Genomic DNA, 13,580 nt, shown 5'->3' on the forward strand with positions numbered 1-13,580 from the left:
CTCAATAAGCAGAAATTGCAGTAAGTGTTTAAAATCTTTTAATCTACCTTTATTTGGAACATTTGTTGTAGCAGATACAGGTAAAGCAGGAAGAGCTCAACAGCAGCTGTGGCATTAATTTCATAGCCTGGAGTCACATCTACTGCAGAGCCAGCTGCACGCACCTTGTTCAAACAAAAGACGTGACTCATCACTTACGACCAAACCTGGAATTTCCTGCATGTTGTGTAAAACACCACCTGATGAAATGTATAACTGGTGTTGAATGTAACCTGAGGGGAAAGCTACTGAGATATAAAGGAGTTATGAAACTTAATTACTCATCTAGAGTCAATAGATACAACTGTGAAAACATTTGCATTATCTGTCTTGGTTTTCCCTTGAAGGCTTGGTTTTGGAATGCTCCTTGGCCACATGTTCATATTGCATTTGGTTAAATGGTGCTGTGTGGCTCGGTGGGTGGAGGATGGCTTTTGTTTTATGCATACAGCTCCATGGTACGCTGCCAGAATTAGAGACGGGGGTGGGGGGTGGCGGTTCAGCTCCCACTGTAGATCAATGTGAGGAGCAATGCACTAAGTCGTCCAGGTTGGGGGATTTAAAACTGCACAATGAGCCATTTATGCTGATGATGGAGGCTGATGTAGTTCTGTGAGGACCCTTGAGTATAAAGGCAAATTTAATTTCAAATCCAACCACGAATTCCCAAAGATCTGATTCAGATCATTATCTTTAATTCTTGCAAGCACTGAAAATGTATATGAAAAAACAAATGGCCACCACATCAAGTCTATTCAACTGCCTATAACACACTTCTTTGAGGAAACATTTGTTTTCATTCTGTCTTTCTTTCTTTCTGCATATTTGTTTTCCTTATTTGTTTTACTATCCGTACCTACCTGGCTGTTTGTGAAAAAGTTATTGCCCTTGACATCTATCAGTCTAGAAAGTGCTACCAAGCCCTTTCTAGGGCTTTAGGACTCCAGTGAACCATGGTAACAGCTATTATCATACCAAAATTACTCCAAGAGCACATCAACAACAAAAGAAACCGGAACAACATCTAATGATGCAAAAATGGCATCCATAGGAGACTTTCAAGGAGAAGACCACTGCTAGTCAAAAACAACACAAAGGCTTGTCAACCCAAGACATTTGGGACTTTTGTGATGGCCTGGAGCTGCTTCAGGATGACCTGATGCAACCATGAATTCTGCCCTTTACCAGAAAAATGTCCGCTCATCAGTTTAGCCCTGAAGCTCAAGCACACTTGGGTTATACTGAAGGACAGCGATCTTAAACACACCACCAAATCCACCTCGGAATGGCTAAAAAAATGAGGAAAAAACAATTAAGTCCCAGTTTTGGCACGACCTTAAAAAGGCCATTCATGCTGGAAAACTTTCCACTCCAGCAGAGTGCAAAGACGAGTGCGTGAAGACTCCACTTAATTGCAAACACTACTGCAAACACTTAATGTCAGTTCTAACTGCCAAGGCTGGTACCATCAATTATTCAATCACCTTTTCACACAGGTCCAGGTAGGTTAGGATAGCTTTTACTACCTCTTAGTAAATAAAATCATCATTTAAACATTGCATTTGTATTTACTCAGATGATCGTTGTCTAACATTAAAATTTGTCTGATATCTGAAACGCGCGATTGTAATTTAAGCAACAATCAAATACAAATTCAAAAAGAGGGCCCAATATTTTTTCCACAGCACTTTATATAAAATCTAAAGCAGACAGACTGGAGATTCACAAATGAGAGGAGAGGCTTCTAAAGCGTCTCATTCTCTCAAAAACTGCAACAAATACCACAATAAAAAAATAAGAAAGCATGTGTGTCCTTAAGCAATGTCTTTTTTGTGTAACTTCTTGGATTTCACACATGGTGGACCTCACATCTGCATCCTCTTCCTGTGCTTGTGTAGCCAGCAGACTTTCTGCTTCCCTCAGCGTGACTGTTCGATCTGTATTGGAAAAAGAGCTTTGGATGCCTTCTCTGTATGCCACGTGTTCATACAGTTTGAAATGAAGCATGTTGCAGCCAAGCTAATGTTAGTGCTCCAACAAAAGCCTCTTAACTCAGATGTCATAAGAATTTAGGGAAATTGTGTCATTGTGAGAAAAAGAGAAGATGAAGCATGTGTGGTCATTTCAGCTTTCATAGCCTGAAAACATAAATCATTAATCATTTCTCTTAGTTCCAAAGATCCCCTGTGCAACAGGAAGCTTTGGAGCCTTGGAGCCAAAATAGCTAACTAGCACCATTTGGTTTAAGAGCAACAAAAACACACATTTTTTCACCAGGTTACCAAGACTTTTGAAATGTTTCTCCGCGTTTTTTGAAAGATGAGACATCTCAGCAGAGCAAAAACAAAAACACTCTTTATCCTTCTTATGTGATCATTATTATGCAGTCCTCTTCATAAGGTGATACAGATGTTGGGTGTGTGCAATGGGAACTCCAGCACTGCATAAGAAACAGTTGGTTCCATCCCGTGCATGCGCACTGGACTGGACTGGAGGCTGATGACGCCTTCAAGTGCCGTCAGTATAACAGCGCTTTCCCAAAGTTGGGCAAACGTCAGAAAAAGAAAAAAAAATAGGTCAATGGATGACACATTCATCATATTAGTCGCGAGCAGCTTTATGGTGATGTCATATTTATTGTTTGTTTGTTTTTTAACAACCTACAGCTCCATCATTAAAACCATTCGTTAATTCTGAGCACGTTCAGGAACTTTGGCAGTGGATCCTGTGGGCTGTGTGGGGTGGACTTCCTTGTGTCTGGTTTGTTCCAGCTTATTCTGCGGATGCTTAATCAGATGGGACGGTTTGTAGTTTGTAGACGGTAATTTGGAGGAAATAAACATTTTCTTTTCTTTTTTTAAGGTTGTAACATCAGGGCCTGCCATTTCAGTGGGAGGAGGCGGCCAGGTGGGAGCTTGGTCTGCGGTAAAATTAGGGCAGACTGACTGGCAGGACAGGTTTACCAGCAGCACAGTGCATTTTAACTGGATGATCAAAGTTATATGACTGACCTGTCACTTTTCTTTGATGGTTACATTTTTATGATGTTGTCCATTTTGTCCAGGTTAAAACACCTTTAGTGATGAAACTTACAGCGTTCAGGCTGTAGGCTACAGTAAAACGAAGGATTGCGTGATTTGATGGCACGGCCTTCAGAAACATGAGCACTTTTAGACTGCGTACTTTTATATTTTCATATTTAAAAAAACCTGAAAAAACAAACGTCATGCAATTTACTTACAAAACAGTAACAGTAACAGTCCTTTCCACCACGTAATAAAGCATCTATTGTGTGCTTATTAAACACCTTTCTCTCCATTTGCCAGCTTTGTTAAATTCAACACGAGCTCTTTTCTGGGCACATCTGTAAAACGAAGCTGGAACTTTAAAAGAAGCGATTAATTTTGTACCAAAGCTACGCCTACAGCACTCAGCAGTACGAGTTTTGAGCAGCCCTTGAAGTTCTCACAGTTTGTCTCGGTGAAGTTTGCGAAAAGCTGATATTTTTTGGGTTTCTTCCGTCTGGGGTTTTGCGTGTTTTTCGCCAGGTTTTTATTGAGGATGTGAGTGAGCAGTGAATCACAACGATGTAGAAACTTCATCGGTGACGTGACGTGACGTGACGGCGATTTCCTTGATTTTGTTGCTCAAATTGTTAACTTGGTTGTTTTGGAAGAAGTCTGACATGCAGCTCCTCCTCCCCGAAAACTCATCTAAACTTTGATTTTTCTCAACGAGCAGCGACTCCTCATCGTTTCTCTGTGTGGCAAACATGCGGGAAAAGTTGTCACGTTACTTTGCCGCGGAGGAGAAACTTGTGCGCGGACAGAGCGGCTGGACTTCGGCGGCGGTCGCGGTGCTCCTGCTCGGGTTGTTCGCCTCGTCCTGCTGGGCAGAAGAAGCGTCCTGTCACGGGGCGTACGACCTCTACTTTGTTTTAGACAAGTAAGTGAAAACTGCAGGCAGAGCTGGTGAACTTTAGATGACTCCTGTGTGATCGCGCTGCAGCAGCATGCTTTTTGTTATGGACTTCTGTGTTTGCCTTTGGAGGAGGACGAGCCGGTGCACCCCTGGGATGTTGGGGGGATAGTTTGGTTAGGGTGGACAGATTATCTGCGACCTGATTAGGAATATGCGTTTTCAACATATCCTGTATCTTATGCAGACTGTGTATAAATTTGTGGCACTATAAGGTTTACATTGGGTTACTGTTACTGGCCGAAAAAACCACTCAGGTCTGCTGCGTTATGGAGATGAAGTGCTACGGCCAGGGCCTTACCTAAAGGGGGGGCAAAGGGTTGTTTAAAGTCTGATGGGACCCACTTGGTGCCTGCTTCTCGACTTTAGTTTCACTGAAAACTTTATACACTCTACTCATTCCATTTATTTATCAATTATTTTTCACATTAAAAAATAAATAAATAAATCTACTTATATGTGATGTTGTTTTGCTTCTGAATGTCAGTTTTAGCGGATTTCTTATTTCCCAAGGGGGTCACATGGATTTCCATGTTAGAGTTGGCAGTTTTTGCAGGTGATGAAGTCTAAGTTTTAACATCCAAACGTGCAGTTTGGAGTGGCCTGGCCTGAACTGCCTGAATCCCATCTGTTGACATCAGTGGCAGACCCCAGTCATGCTGATGTGGCTGACTGGGGTAAAAATGTGATGTTACAGAAGTGGGGTTGGACAGGGGGAGGGAAACGTAACAAACTAAACCACTTTAAAAGCCAGCGAGTTGTGATAAAAATGAATTGACATGTTATGGTTAACTATACAACTGAAACACAATAATTAACTGTGAAGTGATGCTGAAGTTGCTGATGTTTGTGTGTGCGAAGCGACTGATGGATACAGTCAGCTCTAATGAAGCTTCCCTGAGCTTTGAACGTACTGTTGTTTTGCTAGAGTGCTTAAAGCTGTGCATGTAAAAGACCTTATCACTGAAGGTGATAACAAGTTTCATTTACCAAAACTCACAGTACAAAGAAGGAATGTGCGTGGCAGCGTGCAAACTGATCACTCCTGGCACTTGCTTACTTTGGTGTTGTTATGGCTAGCTGGATATCTTTTAAATTCTTTGTAATCTGGTACAAGTGGAGACTGGTTCATATTCAAAGTGAATAAGCTGCCGGCACCAGTCTGTGTTCAGGTCTACTGATATCTCAAAAAAAAAAAAACATCAGTGAGATCCTGGCAGAAATTTACTAGTGTGATAAAACCTTCTTCAGTATCACTTTTTCTTTTTCCAGAAGTATAACAGTCTCTATTTTCTTGATACATTTAGGAGAAGACTACAGCAAGTCGGGGAAGTATAAAAGGTTATATTTACTGTGTTAGCATCCCGTTCATTCTCACAACAGCAAATATGTCAGCCCTAACTGCAGCTTAAGAGTCATGTACATAGTTATGCAAGGCAAATTGCACAACAGTTTAAATGATGTATCACATGAATTACAGCATGACAAAGGATGATCGATTAGTAACTTCACCAATTTCTGTAGCTGCTGCATCACAGGGTTTGGGGTACCTTAAAAATTAGGCAGTGTGTAAAATCTCATTGCTAGATATCAGAGGTTTGCAGATTGCAATCAATAAGTTGTGTTTTCTTCCACCTCCCAATTCAAGTACATAATCCTAATTATGGTGGTCACTGTAGGACAAGCATCTCTGACCCCCAGTCAACTGTAGTGACTGTCAGTCTGCTGTTTGTTTCGTCTGTCAATATGCAAAACTGTAATATGCAAATATGTAAAGCTTTGTGAAAGAAGTCAGTGGAGCTCACTTTCATCCAATGATTCAGGTTTTAAGATTAGGCTTCAAACTTTCCTTTTTGCTAAAGCATATAGTTAGGGCTGGACCAGGTGACCCTGAATCCTCCCTTAGTTATGCTGCAATAGGTGTAGGCTGCTGGGGAATTCCCATGATGCACCATGTATTTCTCCCTCAGTCACCTTTCTCACTCACTATGTGTTAACAGACCTCTTTGCATTGAATCATATCTGTTATTAACCTCTGTCTCTCCTCCACAGCATGTCTTTATGCTGTCTTCCTTCTCTCACCCCAACCGGTCGCAGCAGATGGCCCCGCCCCTCCCTGAGCCTGGTTCTGCTGGAGGTTTCTTCCTGTTAAAAGGGAGTTTTATGTCGCCAAAGTGATTGCTCATAAAGGGTCATATGATCGTTGGTCTACCTTACAAAATAAAGCGCCTTGAGGCGACTGTTGTTGTGATTTGGTGCTGTATAAATAAAATTGAATTGATACTAAGGTGAGATGTTGTGAATATCCTGAACTTTTCTGTCAGTGACTGTGAGCCGGCTTTTCTGAAGTATTGGACTTGGATACTTAGCGAATAAACTCTCATACAATGTGAGGATGTAATAGTCATTTACTGGCATTTGGACTCAGCTGACATAATTTCACCTTATAACCAGCTGTTGTTGTTTAGCTGGCTCGTTGTCAGCTGCATGTCTAATCTCCTGTTAGTTTTCAGTGAAGCTTTAGTGTTAGCTGTAACTAAAAAGTGGAAATGGAAATTGGGATTGCCTTGTAATGTAATGTAGAGCCTTCAGTTGGTCTGCAGCTGCAGGAACTTTGGATGCATTAAAAACAGCAGATGATGATTATAATGCACTGGCAGCTTACAGTTTATGTCTCTGGAGATTTCATGACAGGGCTTGAAAAAGGTCTCTGTTTAGCTGCTCGGCTGTAAAAAAGCTTTGATAAATGTTCGAGGCTAAGGTCAGATATTTGAAAAGAACTACAAGTGAACTCGAGATCAAGCCGGGGCTGTGACCGCTCAAGTGAATGATACTCTTGGGCTGTGTCTTGGTTACGTGGTGTACTGCTGTGCTTCGTGGTTGCATGTGGTGAAGCGACTACTGTGACAAACTCGTACCACCACACAAGTGTTACCGTGACCTCATCCAAATTTGAACAAGTAGTTTCGCACCCTGAACGTTAACCAGACTTTAACCATAATATTTATGGTATGTTTAAAGAGCACAGTTGGTAACAGGTCAGTAACATGTCATGGGCTTTTTATAATGTTATCATTCTGGGAAATGCTGAATTGTTGAGAAGAGGAAGAATGAAGGTTTCTCAACTGTTGCTGTATTGTTTCAGTATCCATAGCAACAGCTATCTGACATGACAGCAGAGCATCTTCTAATAAATTAATTAAAGTCTTTTAATCATTGATTAAAGTCTTGACTTAAGTCTTTTTTAGGTGACAGCATTAACTAGTGTGAGTTTTACACATATAAGCTTCTAATCCTCGAATACCATTGAAACCACCCTTATGGTGCACCGACAAACCCAGCGCAAGCAGCTTGGAGCAGATGTTGATGCTGTATTACTTCCTGTGTTTCGCACTCTCACAGCCCTGCTGCAGACATCACACATGCAGAGACTTCACAGCCACATTCAGTTCAGCTAAACTGCTTTGCAGAAGTAGTGCCATGCAAAAAGACCTCCTGTATACGAAGGAGAGTTTACAGCCTTGACAGCAACTGTTTTTAATCCCACCCTCCCACGGCTTGGACATGTGCCACCGTGCTGAGTTGAAACACTGCTCGCCTGGCCCTTTTGTGTTTGACCCACCCTGCCCTGGATAAAATTGCATAATTACAGGATGATGACCAAGGTTTTTTGGCACAATTATGACAGCGTGCACACATCTTTGCTTGTTCAGCATTTCTTTTTTATAAATTTGCCAAATGCGTTGGATTTACAAATGCAAGTTTAAATGTAACAGGTCTGAACTTTACTGTTTGTTACTTGTCAGCTTGCAGCATCTCTAAGTTTACTTTATCTCTGCAGCTATGATGGCTCTACTTCAGGATTTCCTGGTTGAACTGATAAGACTGTGCGGTAATGTTTGCGGCAGCAATCACTGCCTTACCTTTTTCTTTCAAAACCCTTTTCAGAGCATCTGTCAGTCACACAGTAACACAAATCATAATCCTTTTGGACTCTATTGGGGAACCAACATTTACAAGTGAGCTTCCTGTTTTATAAACTAGCAGTTGAGTCCAAAAACCCATTGGGAAAGTGTTTACTGAAAGTACAGAGCAAGAGAACTGAGAGCTACTTTCCCATAGACTTCCAGCAGGCCATTAGATAGAATGGTTGGTGGCACTTCTGCACTAGCTTCACTTTTTAGCCTCACTTGTCATCTTTTTCCATTCACACTTGGCAACCAACCTGTACATCCTCAGTGTGACGTCAAAGAAAAGCAAACACTGATTGAAATGGTTTCTAACAGTGGATAGAGCACACTCCACCTGGAGCTGTATTAGCCTTAAAGATTTATGAACATAAAATTCAAGTATTTCCAGCCTGTTAAATCATTCTGAGATAGTTTATTTAAAATGGAGGATAGCTCAACACTATGAGAGCGACCTCTGCAAACTCCAAAAGCAAGAAAATTCTTGCAGAAGATGCAACAACACACCAGCTAATCAAAACAGGTTGAAGGAGGAGATACTATCAGCTAATGACTCTGCAGCGCTCGCTAGTTAGACTCCATATCACAGGAAGAGCAAACAGTAGATGGAAATTACTGATTTGGTGAAAAAGCAGGGTTAGCTGGTTTAAAAGCTCGACCCAAGATAAAACATCTCACTTTTTTGAGTTTTGTTGCATGACAGTATTGTGCAGGTCCTGATGAGTTATAACGTTAAGTTACTTTATTCTTTGTCTTGATGCATGCTCAATCATCCAGGTTAGTAAATCCCAAAAGTTGATTCTGTTCATCTGGACGTAGCGTTTTGTGGGAGAAACGTTTCGTCACTCATCCAGGTGACGTCTTCAGTCTCAGCTGACTGCAGGTTTCCCCAATCTTCAACAGTACATTTGCATAATGACTGAAACCAGCCCACTGAAGGAACAATGGGCTGGGAGGTCAGTTCCTTAATATTAATTATGCAAATTCTCATGACCACTGACCAAAACCCACTGATCAATGGCCATGAGTACCATTCACAGAGAGTTGGGGAACGGCTGCAATCACAGCATTGTAAGATGGCGAAAGATGTACCCTTAGGCCCCCTCCTCGATTCAGAGATGATCTTTCCCTTTTCACGTATATGGCCTCCTTGACTCCGCCCTCAAACCAGCGTTCCTCCCTGTCCAGGATGTGTACATCATTGATCAGTGGACTGGTTTCAGTCATTATGCAAATGTACTGTTTATAAGATTGGGGAAACCTGCAGTCAGCTGAGACTGAAGACATCACTTGGATGAGAGACGAAACGTTTCTCCCACAAAACGCTGCGTCCAGATGAACAGAATCAACTTTTTGGAGATTTACTAACCTGGATGATTGAGATGCATCAAGATATGCAAATTAATCTTGTGAAATTTGGCACCAGGTTATAAGAGCAAACCCAAATGTTAATGCACGAAGCAGAAAACACTCAGAATGTCTTTATTGTTATGAACACATAAGTAGATTATGTTGGGAGCTTCATGCAAATAAAGATTCAAAATTGCTCATTATAATTTTTATAAAACCAAAAACCAACATGTTTGTTTTCTCCAGCCCGTTATGAGTTATCAAACCCAAGCATCGCACTGAACAAAGATGATGACACTGAGATCCTCCAGAGGTGATTCTCATCCCTTTAACTATTAAACCAATGTTTAGCCACAAAGAACTCACTTAAATATATGCAGAGTCACCAGCGTTGTCAAAGTAGAGTAAAACTCTTCTTTATTCTTGCCTCTTTCCTCCGCTGTGTGACCTTGTCTATGGGCAGCAGGGAGGAGAAAGAGGTGGCATGAAAGATGAGCCTCCTAACGGTCAAACTCTTCTTTTTTATGTTCTCCGTACATACATAGAATTGTAATTATTGGTTTAATTACCTCTTTGTCGTTACATCAAGGGCACATTTTACACACTTCGTTCATTGTGGTCAGACCGACTTACTGAAGGGTGAGAGGGGCCAAGGGCTATAGGTTCACACCCACCTTGGAAAATTTATGTGTCGTTTTTGGCAATTACCATATCTTAATTAGTTTTAATGAGACAAAGACAGTAGAACAAGCACTCGCACCTTATTCCATCTTTCTCTGCACTTCTTGTAGAGCTCGTCTGTGTAACGAAAGGTTGCAGAAGTGGGCCTGTCAGACATCGGAGAACTCCCGCGTTACTAAACTGCACAAATTAACTGGATTAAGTTAAACTGCATTCTGTTGCTTCAACCTCTACCCGGTAACTTCCTGTTAAATTTCAGATCTGTTGGCCAAGTACATTTGTAGAGAGGCAAGCCTCGTGTGAACGTTCGAGGATTCTAACAGCTGAAGTGGCTGCTGTAGTACACAGACTTTGCACAATTATCCAGCATGTGGCTGGTGTTAAATGTCCAACTGTGGTTGTGGTACAAAGCACAAATACTGTACAGTATTTTACTCCCCAGCACACAATCTGCTGCAACTGATGAGCTGTGAGCTGACTGTTGTTTTCTTGTTTTCAGGTCTGGAAGCGTTGCTAATGACTGGCGTGAGATATATTCCTTTGTGAAGAACCTTACTGACCGCTTTGTGAGGCAAGTATGATATTTTCCTGCTTTCTCATATCTCACGGATGTTTAAAAAGAAAGAGGAATAAGTTGGGGAAAATGAAAGAAGGCCTTTTCTTCTGTTTTACATCTGTTTGACATCAGCATGGCGGTTTTATGGGATAAATGTCTATCACTCAAGCGCTCACACCGTTACTTCCAGCCAGTTGCACAGATTTAAATGACTTCCCACCTGTTTTACAAACTATCATTGTGCAGAATCTACGGCATCCGTCTTGCACATAATTCATTAAAAAGACAAAACGGCAGAAACCGGCTTGAAACGTTCAGCTTGCATAACGTTTGAGTCAAACGGCGCCTGCCAGCACAGTACAGACGGTAGCGACCCAGCCAGAATGAAGTGGTTGGTTGAAGAAAATAGCAAAGGCACCAGGTGGGAGTGGGTGGCAGAGAGGAGCAGTCTTCTGGGCTGTGAGAATGGCCATTTGCACCAGGGGGGGTCCGGCTCCACACTTATCCCCTGCTTCCACCACAGAACGGCTGACAGGCAGACAATGTACAGTAAAGCAAAAGAACACTGGAAGGCGATGAGGACAATCTGCTAAACAATGCTCGCTCACCAAGAGCACTTCTGTTCCGCCATGTGGAGCAAACTGGACTACTTCATCACCCCCCTCTCCACCATTCTCAAAGAAAAAAAAACCCAACACCACCCTCTGATTTGTCCTTGGCATCAACTGCGTCTTTATCCCAAGTCTTTCTTAGAAATAAGAAAAGATCCCAGTACTGCTAAAGAGGTAACAAATAACATCTTAAGCTCCAGTTAAAACCTAAAGTTCGACGTTAAGTCACCACCCACGATTTCTCATCCGTGACTTGCGTGCGGTTAGTTTTTAGTCCACATATGAGTCCCGAAACTTGCAGACAGGATGTGGATGTATACGGCTGCTACCGCTCCCTGCCAAATCTGGCCGTGTGGCTTAAAGATTGTGCTATTTTTGCGGGGGAGGATCGCGACTGGGCCATGTGTCATGTGGGTGAGAAATATCAGCACCTCTCCTTATGCTCTGAAGGCTTCGGATCTCTGAAGGAAACACTTAATTATCTGAAGTTTAACTCGCTCTGTGGGATGGCATCCGTGTGCTTTCTGTCTGTAGCAGAGGTGTGAAGTAACCGAGTGCATGTAATCGAGTATTCACCAGAGTATTGTTTAAGCGACGCAGAAGTATCTTTACTTTAGTTACTTATAGCATCCTGTGATTTCATGGTTACACGATGTTTTTCACCCTAAATTGTGTCGCTGATTGGAATCCACATATGACGAGGACGACCGCGTCGCTGTTACCTTTATGATTGCGCAGGATAAAAACTTTAAGGTCAAGCTTGCAGTGTAAGAGGATTCTGTCTTTCAGTTGACTTGGTCTGTGGTCTGGTCTTTTTTACACCATCAAACACTTGATGCTCGAAAAGTTAAACCGTAGGACACCAGCCTCACGCTGACACGTCTATTTTTCCAGCACTTCTTTATTCTAATTTAACAGGAAAATGTGTTACAGTGAACGCCACCTTTAGCATGAAAGTCTCTCAATGCGGTCACTTCGCAAACCCACTTCCTTGTAATCATATTTTTAGGTGGCTGTTGGCAGAAATATTTGTTTCGTCACTAGTATTTTTAAAATAAAAAATCCCTTGTAGATGTTCTCTAAAGGTTTAGTGTATATTTAATTTGCCTGCTCAATATTTCGTGCTCCTTTTAACCGACGACCCATCACGCCCTTGTGATTGATTTCGGTATTCTAGTGAGGACGAGTGAAAGTGTGTCACACCCTGCTGCTGGTTACTTAGAGCTTCTTTGGATTTTAGTTTGTTAACTGAATTTTATAGTGAAACCTTACTGAAGAAATGCACTTGTAGTTTATGTTGGCTTAAATAAAAGTATTGAGAAATCATTGTTTTATAATATTAAAACTAAATAGTTCCCCCAGTACTCATCAGATCTTGTCATTTTTTAAATCCAGCTTAGTCAGAGCTTATATCTATATATGAAAATGTGTAATTTTATATATTCTATTTCATTCATTTCTCATTTTATGGCTTTTATTACAGTTCTAATGTAATTTTATTACCCCCAGTTTTGGGGAATGTCACCATAGCCATGTCTTCGTCCCTGCGTCGGTGTGTACAGGACTCAGAAACCAGCCATGTTTGTTTAAAAAAATAAATTATTAATAATTCATGAGGCGGCGAGCGAGTGCTCGGAGATGACAGAGCGGTACTGAATGTAAACAGCGCTGGCTGTACTGCGAACACTTGACGCCACACTGTTTGGTCAGACACACATCAAAGTGTCCAACGTGTCGTTTAACACCCTTAAAAAGTCACAGGTACAAAATATATAGATTCTATACTATATTTGCACCTGTGTATGTGTGCGCGTGTGTGTTTGTGTTTGTTCGTGTGTTTATGCGTGACTCACTACCACAACATGTTTCCTGTCTTATTAATCACTTCCTCAGTCCCACAGAAGCTGCTTTAAGTCATCCACTAATATTAGTTGACATTAAAAGAGCCCCTTCTGTTTGGTTCATTATTAATGCGTCTTTAATTCCCTTTAACTGAACTGAACTCATGTAAAAGCTTTATATAACACTGTCTGTCACACTGACACATTCCCAGCTAGTCTGAGAACTTCATGTCTTTGATTGTGGCCGCGATCGTTTGGTAAAGACGACAAAGGACAGAAGTGCAGATTTTTGTACAGGATAATAAAACGTGTCATATTACAGGGTTTTTTTTAGTTGTTATTATTTAAAACAAGCAACTAAATGAGACATTTAGAGTATTGCTTCTGTTTGTTTATTTAAAACGAATCCCTGTCCTTCTGTTTTTCAGTCCGAGAATGAGAGTCTCGTTCATCGTTTTCTCTGCCCAAGCCAAAGTCCTGCTGCCTCTGACTGGAGAAAGGTACCAGAGTGAACCCTAAATGGCACACAGACATGTATATGCAAATACACATACAC

The 13,580-nt window shown here is 41.5% G+C and overlaps 1 protein-coding gene across 1 annotated transcript in view; it reads left to right on the forward strand.

Moving 5' to 3' along the window:
* Positions 1–3,472: 3,472 nt before the first annotated feature.
* Positions 3,473–13,580, forward strand: part of antxr2a (ANTXR cell adhesion molecule 2a) — an 80,081-nt gene continuing 69,973 nt past the window's right edge. The window contains exons 1-3 of the mRNA XM_005730558.2: positions 3,473–3,984; positions 10,516–10,587; positions 13,453–13,524. Of these exons, the coding sequence (XP_005730615.1) occupies positions 3,812–3,984; positions 10,516–10,587; positions 13,453–13,524 (317 nt within the window). The 5' untranslated portion in view covers positions 3,473–3,811. The remainder of the gene's footprint in view (positions 3,985–10,515; positions 10,588–13,452; positions 13,525–13,580) is intronic.

This window comes from Pundamilia nyererei, unplaced genomic scaffold (assembly GCF_000239375.1).
Source record: "Pundamilia nyererei isolate P.nyererei 1_Seehausen unplaced genomic scaffold, PunNye1.0 scaffold00038, whole genome shotgun sequence".
NCBI classification, from domain to species: Eukaryota; Metazoa; Chordata; class Actinopteri; order Cichliformes; family Cichlidae; genus Pundamilia; species Pundamilia nyererei.